The following is a 26,865-nucleotide window of genomic DNA, read 5'->3' as shown; positions in this document are numbered from 1 at the left end:
CTGACTGGGGACGGGTACATTAATGTTGCATGCCAGTCGCTTCATCTCAGACTGTTGCTACGCAACGGCGTGGGCCCAGCATGCAGCCATGTATTGTTGTGAATGTGGCATGTCGTGATGTGTTGTTTTACTCCAAGGGAATACGCGGAAAGTAATAATAGTGCAATTAAGGGAACTATACGGCGATAATAATTTTGTGGTTTTGTATTTCTTCTTGTTATCTCCGTGCTTCCTACGAAATAGGCCGAGGAATTCTGCCTCATGCAAGACACCTTTTTTCTGTTTTGTTTCACCCAGACATGTTTCAGCACTCTTTGTGCTATCTTTAGTGTTTTTTTTTATTTTATAAGTTACATGATACTATTGGACATTTATTTTCGTAGATATTCTGCTGCACAATCTACAACTTCTCATGGTTTTGATATTGTAGTGTTTTCTCACATGTTGTTAGCGAAATGAATAGGCTGATACAACACGTAATGGCGGCAAGCACTAGCCCTATGTTTTTCAAATATTGGAGGAAGTGCTGAGTCAAGCGGTAATAGGTTACGAAATCAACCAATTCACTTCGCCAACAACATACGAGAAAGCACCACGATATCAAAACCATGAGAAATTGTAGATTGTGTAGCAGAACAGCTATGAAAATAAATGTCTAATAGTATCATGTAAGTTAGAAAATAAAAAAAAACGCTGAAGATAGCACAAGAAGTGCTGAAACATGCCCGGGTGAAACAAAACAGAAAAAAGGTGTCTTGCATGAGGCGAATTACTCGTCCCTTTACTGCGATAATAACAGGGGACTAACTAAGCTGTGTCGGTGTCAACGGGAGCAATGCCTCCGAGGGCAAAGACTCTGCAATTGAAGAAAATATGAAAAAAGGGGAAAAATAAAATCGTAGGAAAAGAGAAAAATGTTGTAAAATCAGTCAGTCAAGAGAAGGTCAAGAGAAGTCTTCCAGCATGTAGAAATAATGACAAGTTGTTTTGGTAATCATTCTGACTTATAGGTACGAGAAGCATTTACCTTCTTTACCTTGGTCAAAAATGGATCTGCATTTGGATACGAACATCAGTTAATGGAAAATATACAACGAAAGCGACTAGAGGTGTACAAATGTTTCGATCAAGGCAATGATGCAGCATTCGTCATGAGCGGCGTATACAATGTTGTGAGAAAAAAATCAAATCACAATTTAAATTTAGTGCTTAAAGGAGCTGTAGAGGCTAAGATGCTAATCAAGACACAGTAATGTATTTCAAAACGGTTGACAACGTCATCTACAAATGTTTTGGTCATAGAACGCTGCTATAGTAGGCTTTAAAAACAAACTCCATGATTCTTTCCAAGATGGCGCCAAAGGCACAAAACCATGCGCGCTGGGCTGCCAGAAAAGAATCCATCTAAAAAGGTTCATTTCGTTCTTAAGGGTCTGACAGATATAATTCGTAAGAGTAAGGATGTAACGGATGCATTGTAGCAGTAGGTCTTAAAAACATAATCTAACCCTTTTCATAGCGAATATAAGCCTCTAGACAGAATTAATACATCACATGAACCCTTGCTGTCCAGTCAACGTCTGTGGAAGATGGGTCATTACCAAATAAAAGAATTAAAGCAATTGAGAAGCATTTCGACAAACTGCGAGGCTGACTATGCCCGTAACTGGGCTTAAAGTAACACTTTTTATGCAATGATTTCCAAGGTTTGTTCGCAACTGAATATCCGGTTTTAAAAAATGAAGTATCGTATAGACGCATATGTAGCAACGTAACTTTCTTTAAATCTATCGCCTGTAAAAAAATCTTAAAAATGAAGCACTTAAGTTTTCCATGACGTTTTCTTATGCAATTTCTCGCGTTGCTGAAGTAACATATGACCTGCCTGATGTCGGTTGGAACGTCGACCAACTAACTGAGGAAAAAAACTGTTTGCTTTAGTCTATGGTCTATTTTTATTTTGCCTACTAGGTACAGGATTCGGTCTCAAGTATCAGCATAAATCCGTCACCTGTCGCAAAGTCGTCAGAATCGCTTCCCAAGTAGGTATATTATACCCTTGACTGTGCGATACACCTACTTGGGAAGCGAGAAAGATGACTGCAAGATAGGTGATGACGTTAAGGTGGTACTTGGAACCGAATGCGGTTCTTAGTAGCCAAAATAAAAATTGTTACCATTGACTAAAGCAAACAATTGTTGCAGCCAATGTTGACGAGAACTTTACTTACAACCGTGTTGATGAATGTAACAGAACCCATGGCTACTGCAAGGCTGACTTCTTTTATCAAGCTGAAAAGTAATTTTAATTCTAACATTCTACAGTGAGCCAGGAATTGTTATCCGCTTTCGAAATCTGAAAGAGAAAGGTGGATCGAACGATCAGGTAATTGCTTGCAAATAATTGTTCGTACAGAGGTGCAAAAGCATTCATTCTTCCAACGCTCCGTACGCTAATGGAAGAGAAACATTACGGTTAAGTGAAAAGTATCATCTTCAATGCACTTTTACAGATGTCTAAGCAGGTAGAAATGAAATGGCATGAAATATTGATTTTTATAAAATAAGAACGAGGAAAAACTCATACAATTTGGACAAGAATTTACATCACCAAGCAAATACATTTCATTTGTTGTTTTCATTTTTTATCGGTATTCAAACTTTGTGTAAGACAAGGCTGTAGCCTTTCGCCCCTACTCTTCAATCTGTACATCGAGGAAGCAATGATGGAAATAAAAGAAAGGTTCAGGAGTGGAATTAAAATACAAGGTGAAAGGATATCAATGATCCGATTCGCTGATGACATTGCTATCCTGAGTGAAAGTGAAGAAGAATTAAATGATCTGCTGAACGGAATGAACAATCTAATGAGTACACAGTATGGTTTGAGAGTAAATCGGAGAAAGACGAAGGTAATGAGAAGTAGTAGAAATAAGAACAGCGAGAAACTTAACATCAGGATTGATGGTCACGAAGTCAATGAAGTTAAGGAATTCTGCTACCTAGGCAGTAAAATAAGCAATGACGGACGGAGCAAGGAGGACATCAAAAGCAGACTCGCTATGGCAAAAAAAGGATTTCTGGCCAAGAGAAGTCTACTAATATCAAATATCGGCCTTAATTTGAGGAAGAAATTTCTGAGGATGTACGTCTGGAGTACAGCATTGTATGGTAGTGAAACATGGACTGTGGGAAAACTGGAACAGAAGAGAATCGAAGCATTTGAGATGTGGTGCTATAGACGAATGTTGAAAATTAGGTGGACTGATAAGGTAAGGAATGAGGAGGTTCTACGCAGAATCGGAGAGGAAAGGGATATGTGGAAAACACTGATAAGGAGAAGGGACAGGATGATAGGACATCTGCTAAGACATGAGGGAATGACTTCCATGGTACTAGAGGGAGCAGTAGAGGGCAAAAACTGTAGGGGAAGACAGAGATTGGAATACGTCAAGCGAATAATTGAGGACGTAGGTTGCAAGTACTACTCTGAGATGAAGAGGTTAGTACAGGAAAGGAATTCGTGGCGGGCCGCATCAAACCAGTCAGTAGACTGATGAACAAAAAAAAGAAAAATTCAAACTTAGGCGCTTGTTGTCTGTTCATTCCAGTTTTGTGTCGCTGTACTCTATTAGATATGTTTTATTTTCTGTGACGTTTTCAGTTTTTATAATTAGCTAGTTTTTTGTTTTCATTCTCAGCGTAAGAAGTTTGCTTACTAGTTAAATAAAGATTCCTATATGAACAGTGTTCCTTTGTTCGTGTATTAAAGTATGCAGTATTTTTTGTGTGCATTGACGTAAGGACGAATAAATGTTTCATACATACATAAATCGGAGAAAATTTATTACGAAACTTCACTAAAATAGTGGAAACAAAGTATTTTTAAAGATACAGACTGCCCTACTTATTTCGCTTTTCGACTCAACACGGAAGGAGGTGGCTGAAGAATGGTGTGATGCAGTGTGTGTGTGTGTGTGTGTGTGTGTGTGTGTGTGTGTGTGCGTGTGTGTGTGTGAGAGAGAGAGAGAGAGAGAGAGAGAGAGATAAAGAGAAGAGGAGGGGGAGGAGGGGGGATTTGAGGAAAGATGTGAGGGCGGTGTTTTGCTGCGCTGTGTGGTGTGGGGTGGGAGCAGGCAGGAAAGTGAGGGGCCCCACTTCGTGCAGTGGTCCTGGCGATCCCCGTAACTGTTCCCACGCCCCTGGGTCACACATTTGTGCAATTTTGTATTCGAAATTGATGTTTCTCTCACACAAATTAATTTTTTGTCATGTCGGTAGTAGTTACAATGAGTGGAGATAAACTATCAAGTGGCGCAGATATTCGTAAGTACAAGTTCAGTTAGTGGTACAGTTAGTGGAGGGGACGGTGATTTTAGTATACTCCTAATATTTTGTCCAAAATAAATGTTAGTAGTAGGTGGCATGCATAAAACTTTGTAAGCAGTTCAACGAAATGCTTCCTCTTAAAATTACTTTCTACAATCAGTTCTTGAGCCCGGAAGGGTAAACGGTTGCAATAGCATACTAGACAACTCTGTGGGAATTTGTCATGAAGTCTGTTAGCGGTGTATCCTGATGATGTGCTTCTGAGAGAAAACAGTCGTGTCACAATAAATGTGTATCGCCACGGCTGTGGGTAACCTTAAAAAGAATCGGTTATGAAACTCATGATGATCAAGATCATGCTAGACCTCTTTAGCGATAATCTGTGGCAGCTCCACCAAAAATAGCTGCATTCCTTAAAAACCAACTCGAAGACTTAAAGAAGGTTAAAACGAATTACAAAAGGACTTTGGCAAGATAGCTGAATACTGTGAAAAGCAACACCTGACCACGAACAATTAAAAATATGAGATATATGGTAAGCTAGTTTGGTCGCAGTCATTAAAACAAAAATTTTTTTGTTGGTCAATCAGTTACGAAATTCCAATAACAACTTTCGCCCCCTAATGACCGTATTGTTAAAACTGTAGAAGTCATAACTCGCACGACAACTTTAGATGTTCATTTTTCCCACCACCCATTCGTAAGCGGAACAATTGAAGTTCAGTCTGAAAGTAGTGTCTTGCACGTTCTAGGAAAGAATCTTAATGTGAATTTAAAAGAAATCATATAGATGTAGTGCAGCATGCAATGGAAGGTTGAAACTCAATGTGTCATTACATAAAATTTAAGGGAGACTGACATCGGACTGGTCAAAGAGGGGAATGAAATACGCTACGGCTTAACCATCCCCAGAATTTGTCTCATATATCACTCATCTGGAATGGTGAATTTATTACAGTAAAGTTTCTGAAACGTCATTCAAGTAGTAATATTCTTCTTCTTTCTCTTTGGTGAATAATCAAATATTATTTGACTTATGTGATTAGCGAGAAGAGAAAGCGGAATTATCTTAATGACGGGAGTGGCTGTAAAACCGGCACAATAAACGTTTGTTGGTCCATTACTAACAGACTGATGTGTGACCGTGGAAGGAATGATAAGTATTTCAACTCCAGGATTTGCATGCATAGAAATGCTTCTTTTAACAGGATGGCACTTCATAAAACGCAGTTTCTTTTATTGATCATGCAACATACATTAAGGCAACAGCAAAGGCGGTCGAAGAATAGCATCACCGTATTAGTAAGACCTAACGGTATTAGGTTCTCTCCATTACAAGGCTGTAAAAACATTTTAAAAATGTTAGGACAGGAAATATCAGTTACATTAAACAAAAGTAATATATCCTTGAATGGTACGTAATTAATCTAACTTTTACAGACAGGAAAGGCGCCAAGAATGAAGTGGTTCAAGGAGAACTGAGCTAGATGTATCAGCTGTTTTAAAACAAAAATATAAAGAAAACATTACACAGACATTATAATTTCTACATCGTCAGATCTTGGGTAGCTGTGAATCTTTTTTCATAATGTTCTAGTACATTAATATTTTTTGTTTGTTTTGCATTACTCAAGACGTATGGCAAATTCTTTTTTCATATTTCATACAGTACAAATACGCTATGAGGCACAATCTAAAAAAAACGTGCAGAAGAAAGATAATGTTGCTTAAACTGCAGCCTAACGTTTCAAATAGAATTGTTTATCTGAGAAACGGAATACCGCGAAAACGTCGAGATGGATAATGCTCGACTTCTGCGTCCCCGCTGAACCCGTAACTTTCTCGCAAGTATTTTCTTAAGCAAGTCTGCAACATGGCTTCCGACTCCTTTACGTAGCCAATTAAAGTTCCAGCGAGTTGGCAGTTGAACTCGCGGGCAAACAAGTTCCCTCGGGGGGAGAAATAAAAAGAATCTTCTTGCGAGATTTCGGGAAAACTGTAAAGTCTGTTGTGGCGCTGCACCACTAGTTTGCGTGGGCCCGCATGTGCGTTTTCTCAGGAGGGAAGATCTTCAAGGCACCGTCTGTAGCGACTGCTGGAGTTCACAGACGATCTCCGGCAAGCGTTAAACAAGCAAATCACGCCAGCACAACTCGTCAACTTGGCTGATTCAAGCCTATGTTCTGCAGGACACGGTGACTGGAGGTGCAGTCTCGAATTTCCTTCTGCGACTCACTCCCGAAAAAAATCGATTGCGTGGGTGAATCCTTTTTACTGTCCCACGATAAGTACTTCCGTGCTAAAACAATAAAGATAGGAACATTCATAAAGCTAGGCAGGTATCTTAGAATTTTCAATCCCAAATCCCTAATTTCATTTCAAGAGGAAGTACCTAAATCCACATGACGGCTCTGCAATTCACACCTGGGTGCTTGGTAGAGCCATCAAAGAATTTCTGTCAGACAATTTCTCCATCGTTTCACTCTCGAACTGCAGATGAGAAGCAGTGAACACCTAAATCATTTCGTGCGAGCTCTTTTCCTCTCATTTCATTACAGGGTCATTTCCCCCTATGTGCAGGTGGGAGTCAACAAAATACCTGTATTGCATCATTTCGAGGAGTAACTACGTAATTGAAACTTCGCAAAAAGATCTCACCTTTGTAAGAATGATTGCTACCCCACCTCCTCTATTTCGTGACAATACAAAACGAGTTGCACTTCTTTGAAATTTCTGAAGCCCTCCATTAATCATATCTGTAAAGGAACTCATACGAAGCAATAAAACTCCAGAAAAGGACGCACGAACATCGTGTAGGAAATGTCTTTAACAGATGTGTTGCATCTTCTAAGTGTTCTGCTAGTAAAATGCAGTCTTTTAGCCTTCCGAACAATATTGTACATGTTATTGTTCCAGTTTAAGTAGTTCGTAATTGTAATCCGTAGGTACTTAGTTGAACAGACAACCTCCAAATTTGTGTCATTTATCGTGTTTCTTTTTAGTGCTTATATGGAACACCTCACACTATTGGGATCAGTTGCCACCTTTCACACTATCCAAAATCTTGTCTAAATCATATTGATGTTCTAATGAATTTAAACAGAGTTAGAGAGGACTTTTTTTTCTCATTTTCGGATTTTTATCTCATTATACAATTTGCAATTTTCCGAATAATACATACATACACACACACACACACACACACACACATATATATATATATATATACATATATATGGTTTTACCAAGAGAAAGTTTATTGTCTCTCAAACTTTGTTTCAACTTCCTCAACCTGGTGCCCATCCTCTTCTTTATAACACAGCAACCGACAGCCTTCTATATAAAAAATTACCGATTTTATCAGATCTTGAAGTAAATCACGTAAAAATTTTAAGATTTTAAATATATATATATATATATATATATATATATATATATATATATATAGGCAAATATCCTGCACATAAATTTACCACTAAAAATGGTACAAGGCTCGTCGAACTATGTAAGCAGAATAACCTGAAGATAATGTCAACATCTCTAAGAAAATGTCCAAGAAAACAAAAGACATGGAGATCTCCTATACAACAAATTGGCGAGTTTCAAATAGATCATGTGGCGATTTCATACCCAGTACAAAAAGAAATTTTCGACGTCCAAGTACGCAGAGGAGCAAACATTGATTCAGACCATTACCTAACTAGAATTAAAATCAAGTTTACAGCACGAAGAAGTCATCAGAAGAAAACAGAAATACAGAAATATGACACCAAGAAGATTAAAGAATCTAAAGTAAAAGAAGAATGGGAGAAGGAAAAGGCAAACACATGGGAAGAATTTCATTCTAAAATCACGCGAATAGTTAAGGAAACTATTCCCTTGAAAAAGATATTCAAACACCCTTGGTGGGATTCAGACTGTGAAAATGCATTGGAAAGGAGAAAAAAGGCATTTCAAGAATATAACAGTAAAAAATCACAAGAAAGTCTACATTTATTTAACGAGGTTAGAAAACAGGTTTCAAAATCTATTAGGCAAGCAAACAGGAAGTACACAAAGGCACAACTGGATGCCATAGAAGAAGATTTCCAAAACTATAATACAAGAGACTTCTACAGAACTTTCGCAGATAAAATACGAGGATATATCCCTCAAAATTTATGTTTCAGAAAACCAGATGGTAAATTAGCCCTAACAAACCAGGAAAACTGTCAAGTATTGGCTCAATATTTTTCTAACCTACTAAATTGCCCAGAACCTAGTTTAAGGTTTCCCAAAGAAATCAGTGCCAACGCTCAAGCGGATTCATTACCACCAACACAGGAAGAAATCAAATGTCACATTAAAAACTTAAATATAATAGAACATCTGGCGAAGATGGCATTGTTGCAGAGCTATTAAAAAACCTAGGACCAAAGACGTTGCAAGAGCTCACAAAAATAATAACAAAAATATGGGAAACAGAAAAATTACCAGAGGATTGGAAATGTGCCCTTATTCACCCGTTACATAAAAAAGGAGACAGAACAAATGTCAATAACTACAGGGGAATCTCACTTTTACAAGTCACCTACAAAATTCTCTCAACATGCCTGCTGAAAAGAACACAAGAGCAGCTGGAACGCCAAATTGGTGATTATCAAGCAGGCTTCCGCCCCGGTCGCTCATGCATAGAACAAATATTTAATTTAAAGACAATATTAAAACACAAAGCAATTAGAAATGCCCCCATAATTTGTACATTTGTAGATTTTAAGAAAGCCTATGACTCAATTGACCGGCAATCTTTGTTTAACATTTTAGAGGAACTTGGACTTGACTCCAAAACACTAAGGCTTATCAAAGAATCACTAACAGACACTGTATCTAAAGTTAAATTCAGGGGAGAAATCTCTGAACCTTTTCTCATAAAAACTGGAATACGTCAAGGTGACGGGCTATCTCCACTTCTGTTTAATATAGTCCTGGATAAACCCATTAAGGAATGGGACAAAGAATTAAAAAATCAGTCCTACTGGAAACCAATCCATCTTGGTAGAACCAAAGACAACGTGGAGGTATCTTGTTTAGCATTCGCGGACGACTTGGCCATACTTGCAGATGATGAAGAAATCGCCACCAAACAAATAGAGATCCTTAAGGAATGCGCGGATAAAGTAGGTTTACAAATTTCGTTTCAAAAGACAGAATTTTTCTGTACGAAATTCCATATACACAGTTTGAACACAAAATATGGAAAAATAAATAGAGTAAAACATTTTAAATACCTAGGTGAAATTTTGGAGCCAACCGGGGGAGAGAAAGTTGCACAGAAGATCAGGCAACAGAAAATGAAGAGAGCATATGGTATGACACATGAAATATACAACAAAAAATGCATCTCCTCGAACACAAAAATCAGACACTACTGCGCAGTAATTAAGCCAGCAGCACTATATGCTAGTGAAAGGCTCACACTCCACACAAAATGTGACTTAGAAAAAATACTAAAAGAAGAACGCAAAATAATGAGAAAGATTTTAGGTCCAAAATTAACAGAAGAAGGATACCGGATACAATCAAGAAGAACCACAGAAACTATATCAAACCTGGCAGCAGACATAAGAAGGCGAAGATTAAAATTCTATGGACATGTCACTAGACTTCCCCCCACACGACTCACCAACAGAATTCTCACTTACATAGAAAAAGTCAAATCAACAACACCATGGATTAGCCAAGTAAAATTAGATTTACAAAAATCAAATATTGAACTTAAAGATGTCAAAGATAGAAAAACTTTTAGAAATAAGGTGGAAAAGTGGATTGTATTGTCGGAGAAGGAAGCACTAAAGAGACCAGGAACAAAATGGACAGAAGAAAGAAAAAGAAAACATGGAGAACGAATGAAAGAAGTATGGAAGAAACGACGTCAGAAAGCTTTGCGTGATCCTTCTGGGTCCATTCGCGATAAGTAAGTAAGTATATATATATATATATATATATATATATATATATATATATATATATATATATATATATATATATATATATATATATATATATATATATATATATATATAAATATATATATACATATATATACATATATACACACACACACACACACACACACACACATATATATATATAAACTTACATGGGAAGTCTTTTATTTTATTTTTGTAAATATAGTCTACAACGGTTGAAAATCTTAAAATTTTTACGTGATTTACTTCAAGATCTGATAAAATCGGTAATTTTTTATATAGAAGGCTGTCGGTTGCTGTGTTATAAAGAAGAGGATGGGCACCAGGTTGAGGAAGTTGAAACAAAGTTTGAGAGACAATAAACTTTCTCTTGGTAAAACCATAAGAGACAGGCTGACAGATATAATGACAGATAAACTACAACTGTATTATGGGATGGCCATTAGAAATAACACTGAGGATTCATTGGAAATGAAGCAAGCAGTGTGGGCTACCTTCTTCCACAGATTGTCTACTGATGGTTAAAAGTACACCACCTTTGCCCTCCTGGACCTCATTCATGGTGCAATTACCGCAATGCCCACTACTCAAACAGTTCGTACAGCCATTAACATTCCATCCCAGCAGCAGTCATGGATTTCATAAAACCTGTTTACAGAGACCTGGTAAATCCTGAATTACTGAAGGAGTGTCAGACTCAAAATCCAGATGAATCGTTCAATAATTTTATGTGGAATCGGGTACCAAAAAATGTTTCTGTTGCAATGAATACACTAAAGTTGGGGGTCAGTGATGCTGTCGTTGCTTTTAATGATGGCAACGTTGGTACGGTGAAAGTGCTACAGCATATGGCAATTAATACTGGAAAAAATTGTATCAGCGATCTTGAACAGAGGCACAAGGCGAGCATTGATAAAGCAGAGTATGCAGCACAGTTTGCCACTCATGAGTCCAGAAAGAAGAAAAAAAGAAAAAAACTTGGGAAATGATCAAGAGGATGGTATACAGTTCGGTGCAGGGTACTTCTGAGTGACTAAAAAAAAATAAGCGTATATTAAGTGAGTTACAGTCTTCTGAAACTGTAGAAGCCGTTTCTGAAAACTTACATTTTATTTTGCATTTTTCCCTAAATCTCAGAAACCACTTCGAGTAGAGTATTCAACTTTTCAGAGAGTAATAACATACATATCCTGAGTCTACTAAAGTAAAATAAGAACATAATGTCATGTATCATTAAAATTATTTACGATAACATACAAAAAAGTACACAAAATTTTAACCATGTAATTAAAAAATTGTATTTCCGAAAATAAAGGCTGAAATGCAATTATTGCTGTTCATTAGACTCAAAACATACAGTTTAATGTCCTGGTAAAGTTTCATGTCAATGGATACAGTGGTTCCTGAAACACAGGGAAGCCAAGCCACTAAATTTGAAATTCTCGGGATAGGGCGTTCCAACGGCCCTTAATAGACGGTGATGGACAGTCAACTGAAAACCATCCAAGACTGTTGCTCAGATTTTCTGCTAAATGGTTTATAAAGGTTAGGCCTATAGCAGTTCCTTGAGGATCCTTGATATCAGTCTTTTCATTCGACTGGTTCCCGCCAGTTACTGAGAACTGTGACATTTCTTATAAGAAATCACGTATCCAGTCGCAGAACAAAGACGATACTCCATTGGTAAGCAATTTTGATTAGAAGCTACTAGTAAGAAACGGTGTCAAAAGTCTTCTGGAATCCAGCCTCTGTGGCCGAACGGTTCTGGGCGCTTCAGTACGGAACGGCGCTGTTGCTACGGTCGCAGGTTCGAATACTGCCTCGGGCATGGATGTGTGTGATGTCCTTAGGTTAGTTAGGTTTAAGTAGTTCTAAAGTCTAGGGGACTGACGACCTCAGATGTTAATTCCTATAGTGCTCAGAGCCATTTGAACCATTTTTTTCTCCTGGAAGTCTAGAAGTACGGAACCAACTTGGGGTTTTCTGTCGGCAGTACTCATTACTCAGGAGTAAAGCCAGCTTTGTTTCACAAGAAACATATTATTTGAATCGACCGCTGGTTTTCTTCGAGGTATTTCATAACGTAGTATAGGTTCTAAAATCTTATGTTGCGTTTTTCAGTACGTGGACTGTCGATGTGTAGTAGTTTAACGTTTGAGAAACTCATATTGTTGTTCAAATACAAATCAGTTCAAGGTGATTTTCGGGTTTTCTTCCGAGGCTTTCCGCATTTTCTTAGTTTGGAAAGTCCAGGGAATGTCTTTGGTGGTCAGTTGTTAATTACTGCATTGCATATCAAGAGGTTATTGCTACGGATAATAGCACATTATGGAAGCACAGATAATTTGGCGTCTCAGTGAGTGTACTGAAGAGGCATCCACGTAAGGAAGTGGGTGGCTGGGCGGTGCGCTGTGAAAGGGTCAGTGTAAGACGCTTGGCTGCAGCACATCCCGCATTGTTCAGCGTCCGTCTGTGCGCGTAAAGCACTTACCGATGACTGTCATGTTATTTTACGTACGGTTTAGGCACTTAGCCTCTGTAGTGTTCCTTGCGGGTGGCATAAGTACTACGTTAAGATGCGACTGCGACAGTTTTCCGAGTATATGGTCAGAAGCCAGAAACGGTGGCCTAAGGTGGTGGCGAGCCCAGCGTTGCCAGTCACCAGCGGAGGTTCACGCTGGAGCGCACTGGCGACGCTGCACTGCTTTCGGTGGAGAACGCATCACACACCCTCCTTCGTACTTGCAAACCACTGTGACAGTGGTATCATGCTTTAATGTTCCCTCTGATGATTTAGTTTCTGTAACGTCCCCTTAGAAGAATTATACAAGACTGTGCTTAAACTGACACACAATATTTTTAGCGCAACGCAATCTGACTATCAAATATCCCTGAAAAAGAATGGTCCTGAGTAACATTAAACTATACCTTTCAGAAATCTCTTACCTCACAAAAATCTTCATTACTCGAACTACTGCAATACAGCGAGCGCCACTACTGCCAGCTAAATAAAAGATTCAAACTACGAAAGGCACTAACTACTGATAGGGATAGTTAGCGAATGAAAGATATTAATAGTGAACAAACAATGTATTTACCTTAATAGTCATAATATATATAGCAGTTCATGACAAATTACAAAACTCCGCCATCTCTCTCCCCACATCCACCACTGCTGGCGGCTCACTTCCAACTGCGCAACGCTACGCGCTGTTCACATCCAGCTGCCACTGCCCAACACTACAATGGCAGACAACAATGCAAACTAGCCACAGACTGCACACAGCACAGCCAGTGATTTTCATATAGAGCGCTACGTAACGTTGCCAATAAGAAAACATAAACAGCCTACTCACATAAAGAAAACATAAACAGCCTACTTACATTTCTACATCACATTTACATCCAACTCTCTCCTTAATGTGTTACATGTATTCTAATTTTTATTTGTATCCACAGTTAGCATTTTCTGCTACGCCTTCCTTTACGCCAGTGTAACTAAACGGTAGAAGTATGTGATAGCCAGATCTACTCAGTCTCGATTCTCGGTTTACGTTTCTCCTCAAAACAATTGCCTTTTAATGGGCTCTGTAAGTTGCGAGTTTATGAAGGACGTCCGAAGGTTGCATCTGATGGCCGCCCGCTGTGACCGAGCGGTTCTGGGCGCTTCAGTCCCGGAACCGCGCGACTACTACAGTCGCAGGTTCGAATCCTGCCTCGGGCATGGTTATGTCTGATGTCCTTAGGTTAGTTCGGTTTAAGTAGTTTTAAGTTCTAGGGGACTGATGACCTCAGATGTTAAGTCCCATAGTGCTCAGAGCCATTTTTAGCATCTGATGTGCTTTTGAATAACAGGATTTTACGATAGGAAAAACACTGACAACAAGGGATAAGGTCGTACAGACTTGTAATAAAAGTGGCCCCTCTCTATTGAATACATATCCTTTTGGTTCTCCATATATCTATTGCATAGATATGCAATACCACAAAGATCCCATCAGTTCCACCTTCTCTAATTTCCATTTGAATAAAATGTTGCCATCCACACGTACTCTTTCAAGATCCCTCTCACTATCGTTAACACATCGTACTTCCTGTGTTTATAGCGGTAGATTTTACTCTTGACTCTTCTTTCCTGCCTCTCGACTTGTTACCTAGGTAACTTCAGTAATGCGTATTACTTATGATAAACGTTTTATTCTTTGCCGCAGCCAACACAATGATTCGCTTCCCCTGAAAGATGTCCTGCGTTATTCACTGTGCTGTCAGCGGGGCTGCGGTCACCGATGCACGCGAACAACAGCAGCGGAGTTCCGGCGCCAATCTTTTTGTCGGTATACGGTGGACGTAGCGTCAATGTCCTGGGTTGATTTCCAGCAACATTTGTGTTTAGTTTCGTGAAAACATTTGCCATAGGCGAATAATCCTCACTCAGCTAGTATCCTGCTTTTTCTTGCTTTTGTTGGCTTAGTCGTAACAGGAAACTGTATTTGAATTATATCTCTTCGTTAATAGCAAGATATGAATATTGAAATACGTTTAATTTGAAAATTTTTTTCGACAGCCCTGTCTAAAGGGAATACTTTGTGCACCGTTAAAAATTATGAATTTTCTCACAAGACAGCAATAAATTTCTTATAGCAGATTCAGCACAGATTAAATGCTACCATCTTTCTTTTGTTGGTTGTAACTGAAATGAGACTGTATCTTCTAACATATTTACCAACTTAAATATGATGTGGATCGGAAATCTTTAATGCCATCATTAAGTAATTAGACTGGAGTTTAGAAATTATGCATAGCACTGAAATGAGCGTATATTTTCTGAAAAAATTTTTGGCATGGTTTGGAAGACACAGCGACACAAAATTGTCCATAACATGTAATTCACAAATTTAGAAAACCGAAGCAGTAAAGTAACAACATAGGGTATGTCTTCTCCAATAACCAAACAATTAAAGCAATTATCTTTACTCCTGTCACACAAAAGTCACATCAACGTGATCGATGCGAGCTGGTCCCACTGCTCAGAAAGTGCGGATCTCTTTGGTGTTCGCTGACGGGATGCCTTGAACACGTCAGGTGGCGTCCGAAACTAGGGTCTCGCTAGTCAGCCCATGCTGAATATATCTCCAACTGCAGTAAATACATTCATCAGAGCAGCACTGTGCGCACGGGAAGTACAGTGAATGATGAAGAAGTGTGGAGCAACTGCACCTCAGCATTCCTCCAATTACCAAGGAACATGTGAAGGGCTTCTTGCGCCCACCCAGCATACGCGCAACGTCGCTTGGCAGCCACTGTCAAATAGTCCTGTTTCGGCGATATTCTCATGGTAGGTGCGCCTGTTACGCTGCTTCTAGGCGGTAACATCCTTCCGCTCATTGATGACTAAATGCTGATGAAATCTCATGATCCTGGACTGCTGCGAACGAGACCAATATTACCAGACGTCTAGGCTGTAAAGGAATTGTTCTGTGGCTCTTACCTGTGTCTTCTCTGGAAATTGAAATTTTTGTGAGAGCTATAATCTCTGCTGATAAATCTTTCTCTGGCATCACTGGGTTCCATACAGCAGTTAAGGTCATATTTTGGTCTTTTGTGGAATGGGTACTCTCAATGTACCTGCTATTCACCTATGGTGAAGGTTTCCTAAGTCTCGGACTTGACTCCAATGCCTCGTAGAGACAGTTCGTGGTGTGTTTAACGCTAATGTTCCTCCAGTCCAAAATGTGCCTTTACGGCATTAAATTATGAAAATCAAAATTCTACACTCTTCTCTTAACTAAAGTGCCAACATAAGTGAGACATATGGATATACTGCATTGCTCTTCGTTACTTTTGAATTACTTGCCTCTTCGAAGTTGGTATTTGATGGGCGTATGATGGACATTCACAAAGATTCCTAATTTTATCCTATTTTTACTCTTTTTACGAATGATACTTGATTCCTGAATACTAGAGCTAATTTTATGAGAGTAGATAAGGGGATAACACAAGACTGTAGTTAGACACAAAATACACGTACGTTAATGTCACAATGAAACAGCGTTTTATGGTTACCTTCGTTCAACATGTGCCTTTGACCTGCAGGTGTCATAATGTCATACAGTACAGGGCGTCACTATTTACTGCACGCTTGTTTCGAAATACTGAGAATGTCTGGTTGTTCTTGTAAACTTTTCATAAAATAGTAAGACATCGTCTAAAAAGGATTTAAGAAGTATAATACAAATTCTTTTCCGACGATCATATTCTCTTATTCTAAATTATCTATCGCTATGGAGTAGTGGACTTGATACAATCAATGACCCAGCCTGTTTTGCCGATTCTTGATGATAGCTGTTTCTGCCATATGTTGCCACTTTGTCGTGAAAGCCTGGGTCACGCTCGTGAACTTAATCGGATATTTTCGAAGTACATATGCTCCTTACTGTGCAACACGTGATAGGTACTGTCATAGTCAATGGGAGTTTTAAAATGGGTTTAAACAGTTTATTTTTGGCTACAATCTCCCTTCATCTAATGTTGCTTCTTGAGATTATTAGTTTATTAAGGCTGATTCTTTACAATTCACCGAGTTCTCAGATACTTGTATACGTACTCAACTCATGTTAGGGAGACGAAAGGGTGAATAACAATGATACCATTCAGAGAGTAGTTATCCTTCATACTAGTGAAGGGTCGTTCCCTTCCGTAACGCTTCGGGTGACGTATTTCCTGAGTCTTCCGGTCACAGCTTGTACTCTGCCAGTAATGCTCCTGTCGTGGACGGGATGTTGAGCTTTAATCTTCTTTGTCTCCAAGTTCGCAGCTCGGCATAGCACCAGTGACAGGCGGCGCCTTCCTGTTCGCAGACCACATGCAGCAGCTGTGCAAGAACCACTTCCTGCAGCAGCTGTACCGCAAGATCGACGGCGCGGTGCTGCAGTCGCAGAACGAGCGCAACCTGGACTGCGTCATCACGTTCCAGACGCACTCCATCCTGCAGCGGTTCATGCTGCGCTTCGACCTGCTGCAGCTCGACTGCAACGACCACCTCTTCATCTACGATGGCGCCCACGCCGTCGGCAGCTACAAGGTGGGTTCGGCCCCACCTGCGGGCGACCACGCCCGGAAAGTGGTAAAACATTACGTCATACCAGACAGTAGCGGCGAGTTAGTTCATACCGAACTTGCGCTCAAGTCAGACTGCAGACGACGTGTTTATCTATTTGGATATGTTGTCCTTCAGAGTAGAGTCAGATCTTGAGAAAATATCATCGTGAAGCTAGAATTTCAAAGTAACTCTTTATGTAGGGGAAGGTAACTGACAATAGTAATACATAATGTGTCTCAGATCCGTTAGGGCTGTGGCTCTGAAAAATAAAAATTATGTATTATGTTCGAAAAATCGATGTATTTATTCGCAGTACTCTCCCCCAGAATAAATAAGCAGCTTAAATCATTTTAAAAGTGTTTTGAAATGGGTCATTATAGTTCTTTCTTGGAGCAGCATTTAGTACTGCAATACAGTCTTCTTGGATATCTTTAATTGCAATGTAATGGAGTCCTTCCACTGAAAAACTTCAATTTCGTGAACAATCAAAAGGCGTCTGTGGCCACATCCAGTGAATACGGCGGGTGATCCAGGAGTGTCATCCATTTACTGGGCAAAAACTCGTGCACAGGCTTCACCTTGTGCGCTGCGGTGTTATGGAGAAGCGACCGTGTACCTTCCTCTTGCTACTCGGGTCGAATTCTACGAAGTCTTGCCCACAAACCCAAAATTTAACACAAAACCTGATGTTACCTCGCAACTCCACCGCCATTTTCCGATGAGTGTCAGACACGTACTGTTTGTTACATTCGCGGCCAGGGCGCTTGCTTCTACACGGCTGTTCTTCGAACTTCAGGGTTCGTAAGTGGCATCTCGTCAAGAGATAGCATTTCAGCTCGGAATTTCGCACAAGCAGTCCTAAAAGAACTGGAACACACTATGTGTAGCGTACGGCGTGAAACGGAGCGATCATGTATAATTCCGGTGGTAAAACAAATGGCTGGCTTCCATTCATTGTTAGCATTCCGTGTAGCTAGAATTAATTTACTTAAGACATTACATTTCTTTTGATGAAGCGCTGCGCATTAATATCTCGTGGGACTAAGAGGATGGTCAGTCCGAATACCCACTGTTTACTTGTCTGGAAGAAGAATGCAATAGAAATGCTGAAAAATTATAACCGGCAAATACCTGAAGAAAAATGTTTATGAAACCGAAAAGAAACGTTCAAAGACAAATAGAAGAGCTACTTTAGAGTCCTGAGCAGATAGCATGATTTTCTATGGGCAACCACTGTGCGTTTCTTTAAATCTCTTAAGGTGATTGCTGTGACCCTTCCTTTCAGACGACACGGTGGAGTTCTTTCCGTAACCTTCTCTGATTCGAGCTTTCTTCCTCATTTCGTTAAGCCCTTGGCAGCGCCTAACTTCAATTGATAAATAAAAACTGGATGCTCAGGGGCGGTTCGTGTGCAGTTCAGCATCATGGGGAGGATCTTTGTCGCAAGTCTATTTGTCGATCGATACACACGGAACGTAGAAGGAGCAGTCTCATGGGGACCGGTCTTGGTTTTCAGTACTTCGTGAACAGAAAGTTGCTTGATTCCACATTCCTATCAGTGCCTAGGTTTGTTATTGGATACAGTGTGCTGGCGGTTATATGAGCCTCGCTGATAGGAAATAAGACTTCTTCCATAAAATCGCTGCATTTGCATTGCTAACTCCCACCATGTTTTTAATTCTGTTTCTCGGGTTATTTGGTCCAAACCCCAAGACTTCTTGTCGATGACACACATGCTATTATTGTCAAGTCATTAGTTTCTCAATTCCTGAACCATGTCATGTATCTCTTAATCTCTTAATCAATAATATTTTATCCGCATACCTGTTACATGCAGCATCCTCGGATATAAGTGTCACATGTTTCAGTCTCTGTCTGTCCCATTTTTTCTCCCCGTGTACCGATGCAGAACTAAGTTATTCGTGGATGGTTTATTACATGCTATGCAAAACTTGTATTTGCTATTGTATCGGTTTTCCGTTGATGACTTTCCTGATCTGTTTTTCCTTGTATTTATTCTTCTTGTACCTCACGTTAGCAGCAATTCTATACTCCCACGACAAGAAAGTGTGTATGTGCTGATAACCATAGAGATTAATTCATTTAATATGCAAGTGTCTCATTTAAATGTAATATGATTCATACTACTGTTGTAGAGATTGTGTAGGTTTCAGCGCACAACGCAAGGTAATAGCAAAAGTGGTAAAGGCACTGCTACCAGAAGAGGTCTTTCTGGAAACAGGTTGTTAATTGTTTGTCGACTGACTTTGTAGTATATCTGTTAGAACTCTAAGCCGCCTACCGGGACACCAGAAACGTCGATCTGTGGTGAAAGAGTGTGGCACGGCAGAAAAAATGCGTCAAAAATTCCGCTAGAAGTTAGCGAATCGAAGTGTACATGACCATCCCAGAAGGGACTTTCACAAGGCCAGAATCAAATGGCACCTAAGAGAAGAAATTTCGTATGGTAGCTTGCTTTTGAGAAAATTCATGTGCTATAAAGAAAATCTAGGAGTCAGTAAAGTCCAAACTCAACTAGCTCAAGAACGCATCTCTCACGATTTAATGTTAGTGAACTAGACGAGAAAGAAGAGTAACACAGAACTCCTAGCCGCAGTTCAGAACCGTTGGAGTCGAGGATGAGTGGAGACGCTTCGCTAGCGGCTGCTGGCTTGGTACGGCGCCCTACCTACCGTCTGCCACTGCCGCCTGGTCCACACTAGACAGCTGGTGGCGTCGCCGGTCATTCACAGTGACGGTACAACATTCACCGTATCTGGATGAGGGCGCCCGGGAGACGGCCAGCCCAGAACTAAATCGTACAATGTAGGATTTCACGGCCAGTGTTTGTGGTACCGCTGACATTTGGTTTACGGGTATAAGGTCGTGGTCCAAGGCATAATGCTCTGCCTAACGTTTCGTTTTCCTCTACTGGAGACATCATCAGATGCTTTGACAATTCAGGGAAGCTGTTACAGACTCAAAACAAGTTCATCGAGCCGAACTGTTTATATGAATCCATGAAACGGTCGGTCCGTGACGTCATCAGACTACTGCCTAATATCGCGGAGTCGTACCGATGTATGCTGTGGAACTTATAGAGTGAAAGCGTTGGCGTTGTTTCTTTTATTTAACACTAGGACCCAGAACTTGGCCAGTTTCAATACTTTTTGTTTTCTGTTGAAATTATTTTTGTGCTTGTGAGTTTGAATGGCCTCTCTGCGCGATCTAGCGTAGTAATCGATAGGTCTTGCTATTACCACAGTGTCAGAGAAACAAATTTGGTAGTCCCTCGGTCCCAGCGCTCGATCTGCTGCTGGTGATTGATCTGTCTTGTCCAGGTGACAATTTCTCTTGTGTTCCTCGAGACGGATGTTGAAATGGAAAAATTTGAAGAAGTATCCCGTCAAACGAAAAACGGAAACCCCCATATTGGCTTCTGTACGTGGATGATACTTTCCTTATATGGCCTGATCGAGAAAAAGAACTCTCTGAATTTTTAAATTTTCGGAATAATATTAAATCTATTAATTCTAATATTACGTTCACTACGGAAAAGTTGACATACGGTAAATTTCCATTTTAGGATATACAGGTAGTTAGAAAACCTAATGTAGCTTTATAGCACAAAGTTTACAGAAAGCCCACCCACCTTCACATAAATCCCAATCACCATCCAAAACAGAAAAGAGAAGTGAAGATATAAATAGGCGCTACATTCTAAAAGGTCTAGAGTTTCGAATGAAAACAACGAAATAAAGGAAAGTTTTCCTTTCTTTTGCAAAATCTATAACAAATCACAACAGCAAAGTACTCAGGAAACGCGATATTGATACTTGTTTAAAGCAACAAGAAAGCGTCGGGAATGTTTGAACACTGCAAAAGACCTACGCTTGCCGCTTGACACAGTGGGAATATATAAAATTCCATGAACTTGCGGCCAAGTACGCATAGGAACTCACAAAAAGAAGCAATAACGTCAGCCTCAAGGAACACAGGTCAATTGTCGCTCCGGCAAGAAGGATACATCAGCAATAGCAGATCACACACTAGAACCGGGAAAACACCAAATTCGTTTCTCTAACACTGTAGTATTAGCAAGATCTGGTAACTACACGCTAAGAGAGGCCACAGAAGTTAAAAAGTACAAAAACAATTTCAATAGAAAAGAAGAGGGACTGAAATTAGACACGTTATGGGCCCTAGTGCTAAATAAAACAAACATCGCCCGTTCTTCCCGAGCGGAAGCTCCACAGCCTAACCCGGGGCGACTCCGCGGTCGTGGGCAGTTGCCTGATGATATCACGAAGCGACCGTTGCTTGGATACATATCAACAGTTGAACTTACTCTGAGTCGTTAAAGCCTCTGACGCAGTGTCCAGCACTGGAAGAAGAAACGTTAGGCAGACAATTATGCCTTGCACAACGGTCTTTTGCCCAGAAATCTACAATCAGCAATACCAGAACCCACTGTTACGAGCCTCTGCACAGTGCTTATCTGACAGGACCGCGGGCAGGTACGCTCTGCTTATCCGCGAGCTTCAGCCGGCTGTAGAAAAATCTTGAAACTCTGAGTAAAATATGTCTCCAGTGATAATCTGGAGAAACGTCCAGTAGCTTTTTCCTCTCATCTGGTTAATTTTGGGACTTTTTTTCAGTCAGTCGCTTATTATAAAGGTTTCCTCATGCTGTATTGTCTATGTACAATGTTTCAATAGATTTACTTGCCAACGATAATGTTTCATTGACTTACTCTTCACATTTCTGTTTCACTTCAATTGCTCCTCTTTCCGGATGTTGTGCACTCTGTAGCATGTTTCCGTTGACTGGTTGTAACAAGCCAGACACGCAGCTTATCGAATATATTGAATCGCTTAAGCGTACACTGAAGCTATGTGAATTAATTATCCTAGAAATTGAAACCTCATTGTACATTGTATCAAACTGCGAGATATTGATTTGTATGAAGGACGTGTCAACGGGCACGTTATCGTAGTATGAGTAGCGCAGACGAAACACAGCATTTCGGTATGCAACATCTCAAATGCTTCCAGGCCTTCTTCTCTGATGTATACTCGACACACATTTTGTTTCCACAGAATACTAATCCCAAACAATCAAGATTCGAAACCCAATTAGTATTTGACAACAGACGAGTTATTTTAGTCCTGTAATATATATGTGCTCTACTTGTGAACACTACCCTGGGGAACTGCGTAACACAATTATCAAAAGAATTCAAATAACTATTCCAATGTCGGAAATACATGTTCTATTGCTGTGGAATTGTTGTTAACAATCCCTTGAATAGGGAAATCAGATTTCGCACGATAGTTTACATACATTCAGCCAGGGCAAAAAGACGATATATATATATATATATATATATATGTCGCAAATAAATCATTTACATTTTTCAAACCTAGCCGTTGTCTTTCTGTTTTCTTCTTGGGACCAACACAACAGCTTCCTGCTGTAGCAGTATCCTCGTTTGAGATGCTTGCCGGCTTTCAGGTCGCGTTATGACCTGATTGGCTAACTTCTGTGGTAAATCACCCGGAAACGGCACAGTACATCAAATTTTTTCCTCAACAATTATTTTTCAGCACAACCCCCTCTCCTCTCCTCCGCAGCACCCTTACAAAGCTTTTGAGACTGTTTCGGACCACTCTGAGTATTCCCTTAAGAAATTTGTCATAAATTATCCATCACAATTTAAGAACAACAGTGAGGTCCAGATCTGCAACAAAAGATGGAAAAATAACCGATGTTAACCCATTATTAAACCTGTCAGTGGCTCAGAAAGGATTTCAGCAATATCTTTGATCATTTGCCCAGTAACATAAAATGTGTGCTGCCTGACAATTATGAAAGCAAATTTTAAATCTAATCTAATATTATTTCTGCTCGACAGCCCCTTCTGTTATATACTGGTTTTAAATGTAGTTCCACTACTGTACACTTATCGTGTATACTGGCTCGTTTCACGTCATTTAGATAAAATGATCACTGAAATGATACATGGAACACGTAACTAATTAACTGAGTAACTAACAGCATTCGTCCTTTCTGCCATTCAGTCATATCTCCATGTCGATACATGTTACCACGCCGATTGCATACACTGAGGTGACAAATGCCATAGGATAGCAATATCTACATCTACAGATTACGGTAGTACCGCGTACACAAGGTACAAAAGAGCAGCGCATTGGCGGAGATGTAACAGGCGATTTGTGTGAAAAGCTTCCCGACGTCATTACGGCCGCACGACGGGAATCAACAGTCTTTGAACGTGGAATGGCAGTAAGATCTAGGCTAACTGGACATACCCCAGAAATCGTTACGGACTCTATAGTGTGCCTAGAATACCATATTTCAGGCATTACCTCTCACCGCGAGCAGCGCTGTAGCTGATGGCTTTCGCTAGACAGCATGTCATCGCTTACAGCGGCTCTCCTTGGCTTCTGACCCTAGATGACTGGAAAACCTTGACCTAGTCAGATGAGACCCAATTTCAGGTAGGGTTCGAGTCTGGTGCAGACCCCACGAAGCCGTGGATCCAAGACGTCAACAAGGCACTATGCAAGATGGTGGCCGCTGCATAATGGTGTGGGCTGTGTTTACACGGAATTGATTTGGTCCTCTGGTCGATCTGAACCGATCGTTAACGGGAAATGGTTATGTTCGGTTACTTGGAGACCATTTGGAACCATTCGTGAACGTATTGTCCCAAAAAACGATGGAATTTTTATGGATGCCGATGTACCTTGTCACTAGGCCACAGTTTTTCACGTTTGGTTTGAGCAACATTCTGGGCAATTCGAGGGAATGATTTGGCCATCCATATCGTCCGACATGAATCCCGTCGAACATTTGTGGGACACGGTGGAGAGGTGACAGACTCCTGCACCGGCAACACTTTGGCAATTACGGACGGCTATAGGGGCAGCGTGACTCAGTATTTTTACAGAAGACTTCCAGTGACTTGTTAAACTCACCCCACGTGGAGGTGCTGCTCTACTCCGGGCAAAAGGAGGTCCGACACGATTTTAGGAGCTATCCCATGATTTTCGTCACCTCAGCGTACAATCGACTGGGGCTTCCACTACATGTTACTGTACTGCCATAAATTACGTGAGGGATGGAGGGTCAGGTGACCGCCTTGGTCTTCTACACAATCTGTAGCGCTGCAAAGCGACCAGTGTGTTCTAAGTGGGGGAAACATTTGGTCTGGTGAGCGTACACGTACAGCTGACTTGAGTTATGATGACAACCTTCCATATGAACACTGTGATGTGTGTGAGCGGATTCCGAGCTGAGCGCTGGCGCGCGGCGGCGGCGGCGGCGGCGGCTGCGGCGGCGCCCCCGTATAACGACGCCCCTCCCACCTCCCCCCCCTGTTGCAGTCGGACCTGACGTGCCGCAACACGGAGGCGACCGTGGGCGCCATCTACACGCGCACCAACTTCGTGACGCTCAAGTACGTGACCGACGGCTGGGGCACCGACTCCAACGGCTTCCGGCTCGTCATCACCGCCTTCAAGGACAAAAGTAATGCTCAGCTCAGCTCGCCGCCTAGCGCCCTCCTCCGTATGTACAGCTCGCACTCTCCACTTCTTTCAGTGTAGCCGTACTGCTGCTGCGCTTTCAGTTCGCATCTGCCCGTGTTTTGTGATTGCTGCTCTGCGACACGACCTCTTCCTAATATCCAATACAGGTGACAAGCGAGGAACTTTATTTCATCCGACGAAATGTGCAGAATACTGCTTGATATTGAGTGTTTCGTTGACCAATATTTGGACTGTGTATTCTCTTGTTACTTTATATGAGGGTCAAATAAATGAAAACCGAACAACCGCCACAAAGGCACAGTGGGATCGTTCCATTAAAAGTAATCGCCACACGCGTTGAGACATTTATCCCACCGGGAGACGAGATGATCCATTCTCTGTGGGTAGAACGCGGCCGGCTGTTGACGGTTCCACACGACTCACGCTTCCCCGTACGACTGAAATTAAAGTCCACGCATGTCTTTCTTCAGGTCACCAAAGATGTGAAAATGACGCGGTGAAAGATCGGGGCTGTACGGAGGGTGTTGCAGTGTTTTGCAACCAAATCGCTGAAACGCAGCCTTTGCTTGATTTGCAGTTGGGGCAGGCGTCATCGAGCAACAAAATTATTTCGTCCGACAACTTTCTTGGGCGTGCCGAATTCGTGGCACGGTGAAGTTTCTGTAAAGTGTCTTCATAGTGCTGCACGCTGACTGTGGTGCTAAGCTCGAGTAACTCGACGAGCGGAGAGCTCCTGCAGTCGAAGAAGAAGGTCATCATGACCTTAGCAGAACTTGCGTGAACAGCTGTAGGAATGATCATCCTACTGCGCTATAATGCCTGCCCCATATTGCCAATCAGACGAAAACTGCGGTTCAACGATTTGGCTCGGAAACACTTCATCATCCTGCGTACAGCCAGGATCTTCCATTGTGTGGTTTTCAGAGCTTTGGCGACCTCAAGAAAGGCATGCATGAACGTCAGTTTCAGTCGGACGAGGAAGTGGAAAAGTGCGTACAGTTGTGAATCCGTCAGCCGTAAACTGCGTTCTATGAAACAGGAATTGATCCTCTCGTATCCCAGTGGCATTAATGTCTTTAACGTGTGAGGTGATTACTCTTTAATAGAAACATTCTGTGGTCCCATTCTGGCGCATGCTTGGTTTTAATTTGACTGCCTCTTATAGTTTATTCTGAGAATGAAACCTATTCCAATTAGTTAGTCATTAATTACGTGAAACGCTGCAGTTGATGTGCAAGTGTAACAAATCATTTAATAGGTAAATCTGATTAAAGGATACCTCTAACAGCGCAAATAACATCCACTGCCAGAAAAGATTAGGGGCCTCAACAATGAATTTTCATTCTTCAGCAGAGTGTGCGCTGACTTTGAAAATTCCTGACAGATTAAAACTGTATGCTGGACCGTTACTCGAACCTAGGACCTCCGCCTTTCGCAGAAAGCTGCTGTACCTACTAATACCACTGGTATAGGAATTAGGCCTAACCACAATGAGAAACTCAGACAGGAGAGTACTGCAAATGTTAGAGCAAGGAAAGGTTCTCATAAAAGTATAATTAAAAATAATGTAAGTATATTTCATCAAAATATTGGGAGTTTAAAGAATAAAATATATGAGCTTCTGGTTTGTTTAGAAGATTTAGAAGCTGAGGATGAAATAGATATACTATGCCTGTCTGAGCATCACATTGTTACTGATATGGATGAGGTAAATGTAAGTGGGTATAAGCTCTCTGCACACGTAACTAGAGGAAATATGGGGACAGGAGGAGTTGCCATATCTGTCAAAAGTTATCATTGTGCAAAAAGTATAGAAATAAAAAAGTTTTGTGTAGAGAAATATATAGAAGCATGTGCCTGTGAGCTTAAATTAAATAAAGGCACAATTATAATT

General features: G+C 40.8%; 1 protein-coding gene across 1 annotated transcript in view; it reads left to right on the top strand.

The window, feature by feature from the left end:
* Window positions 1-26,865, top strand: part of LOC126088494 (uncharacterized) — a 371,363-nt gene that overhangs the window by 253,288 nt on the left and 91,210 nt on the right. The window contains exons 2-3 of the mRNA XM_049906634.1: window positions 17,156-17,379; window positions 24,807-24,951. Of these exons, the coding sequence (XP_049762591.1) occupies window positions 17,156-17,379; window positions 24,807-24,951 (369 nt within the window). The remainder of the gene's footprint in view (window positions 1-17,155; window positions 17,380-24,806; window positions 24,952-26,865) is intronic.

This window comes from Schistocerca cancellata, chromosome 6 (assembly GCF_023864275.1).
Source record: "Schistocerca cancellata isolate TAMUIC-IGC-003103 chromosome 6, iqSchCanc2.1, whole genome shotgun sequence".
Classification (NCBI taxonomy): domain Eukaryota; kingdom Metazoa; phylum Arthropoda; class Insecta; order Orthoptera; family Acrididae; genus Schistocerca; species Schistocerca cancellata.
Note: the sequence above shows the minus strand (reverse complement) of the source record. Positions and strands in the feature narration are given on the sequence as shown.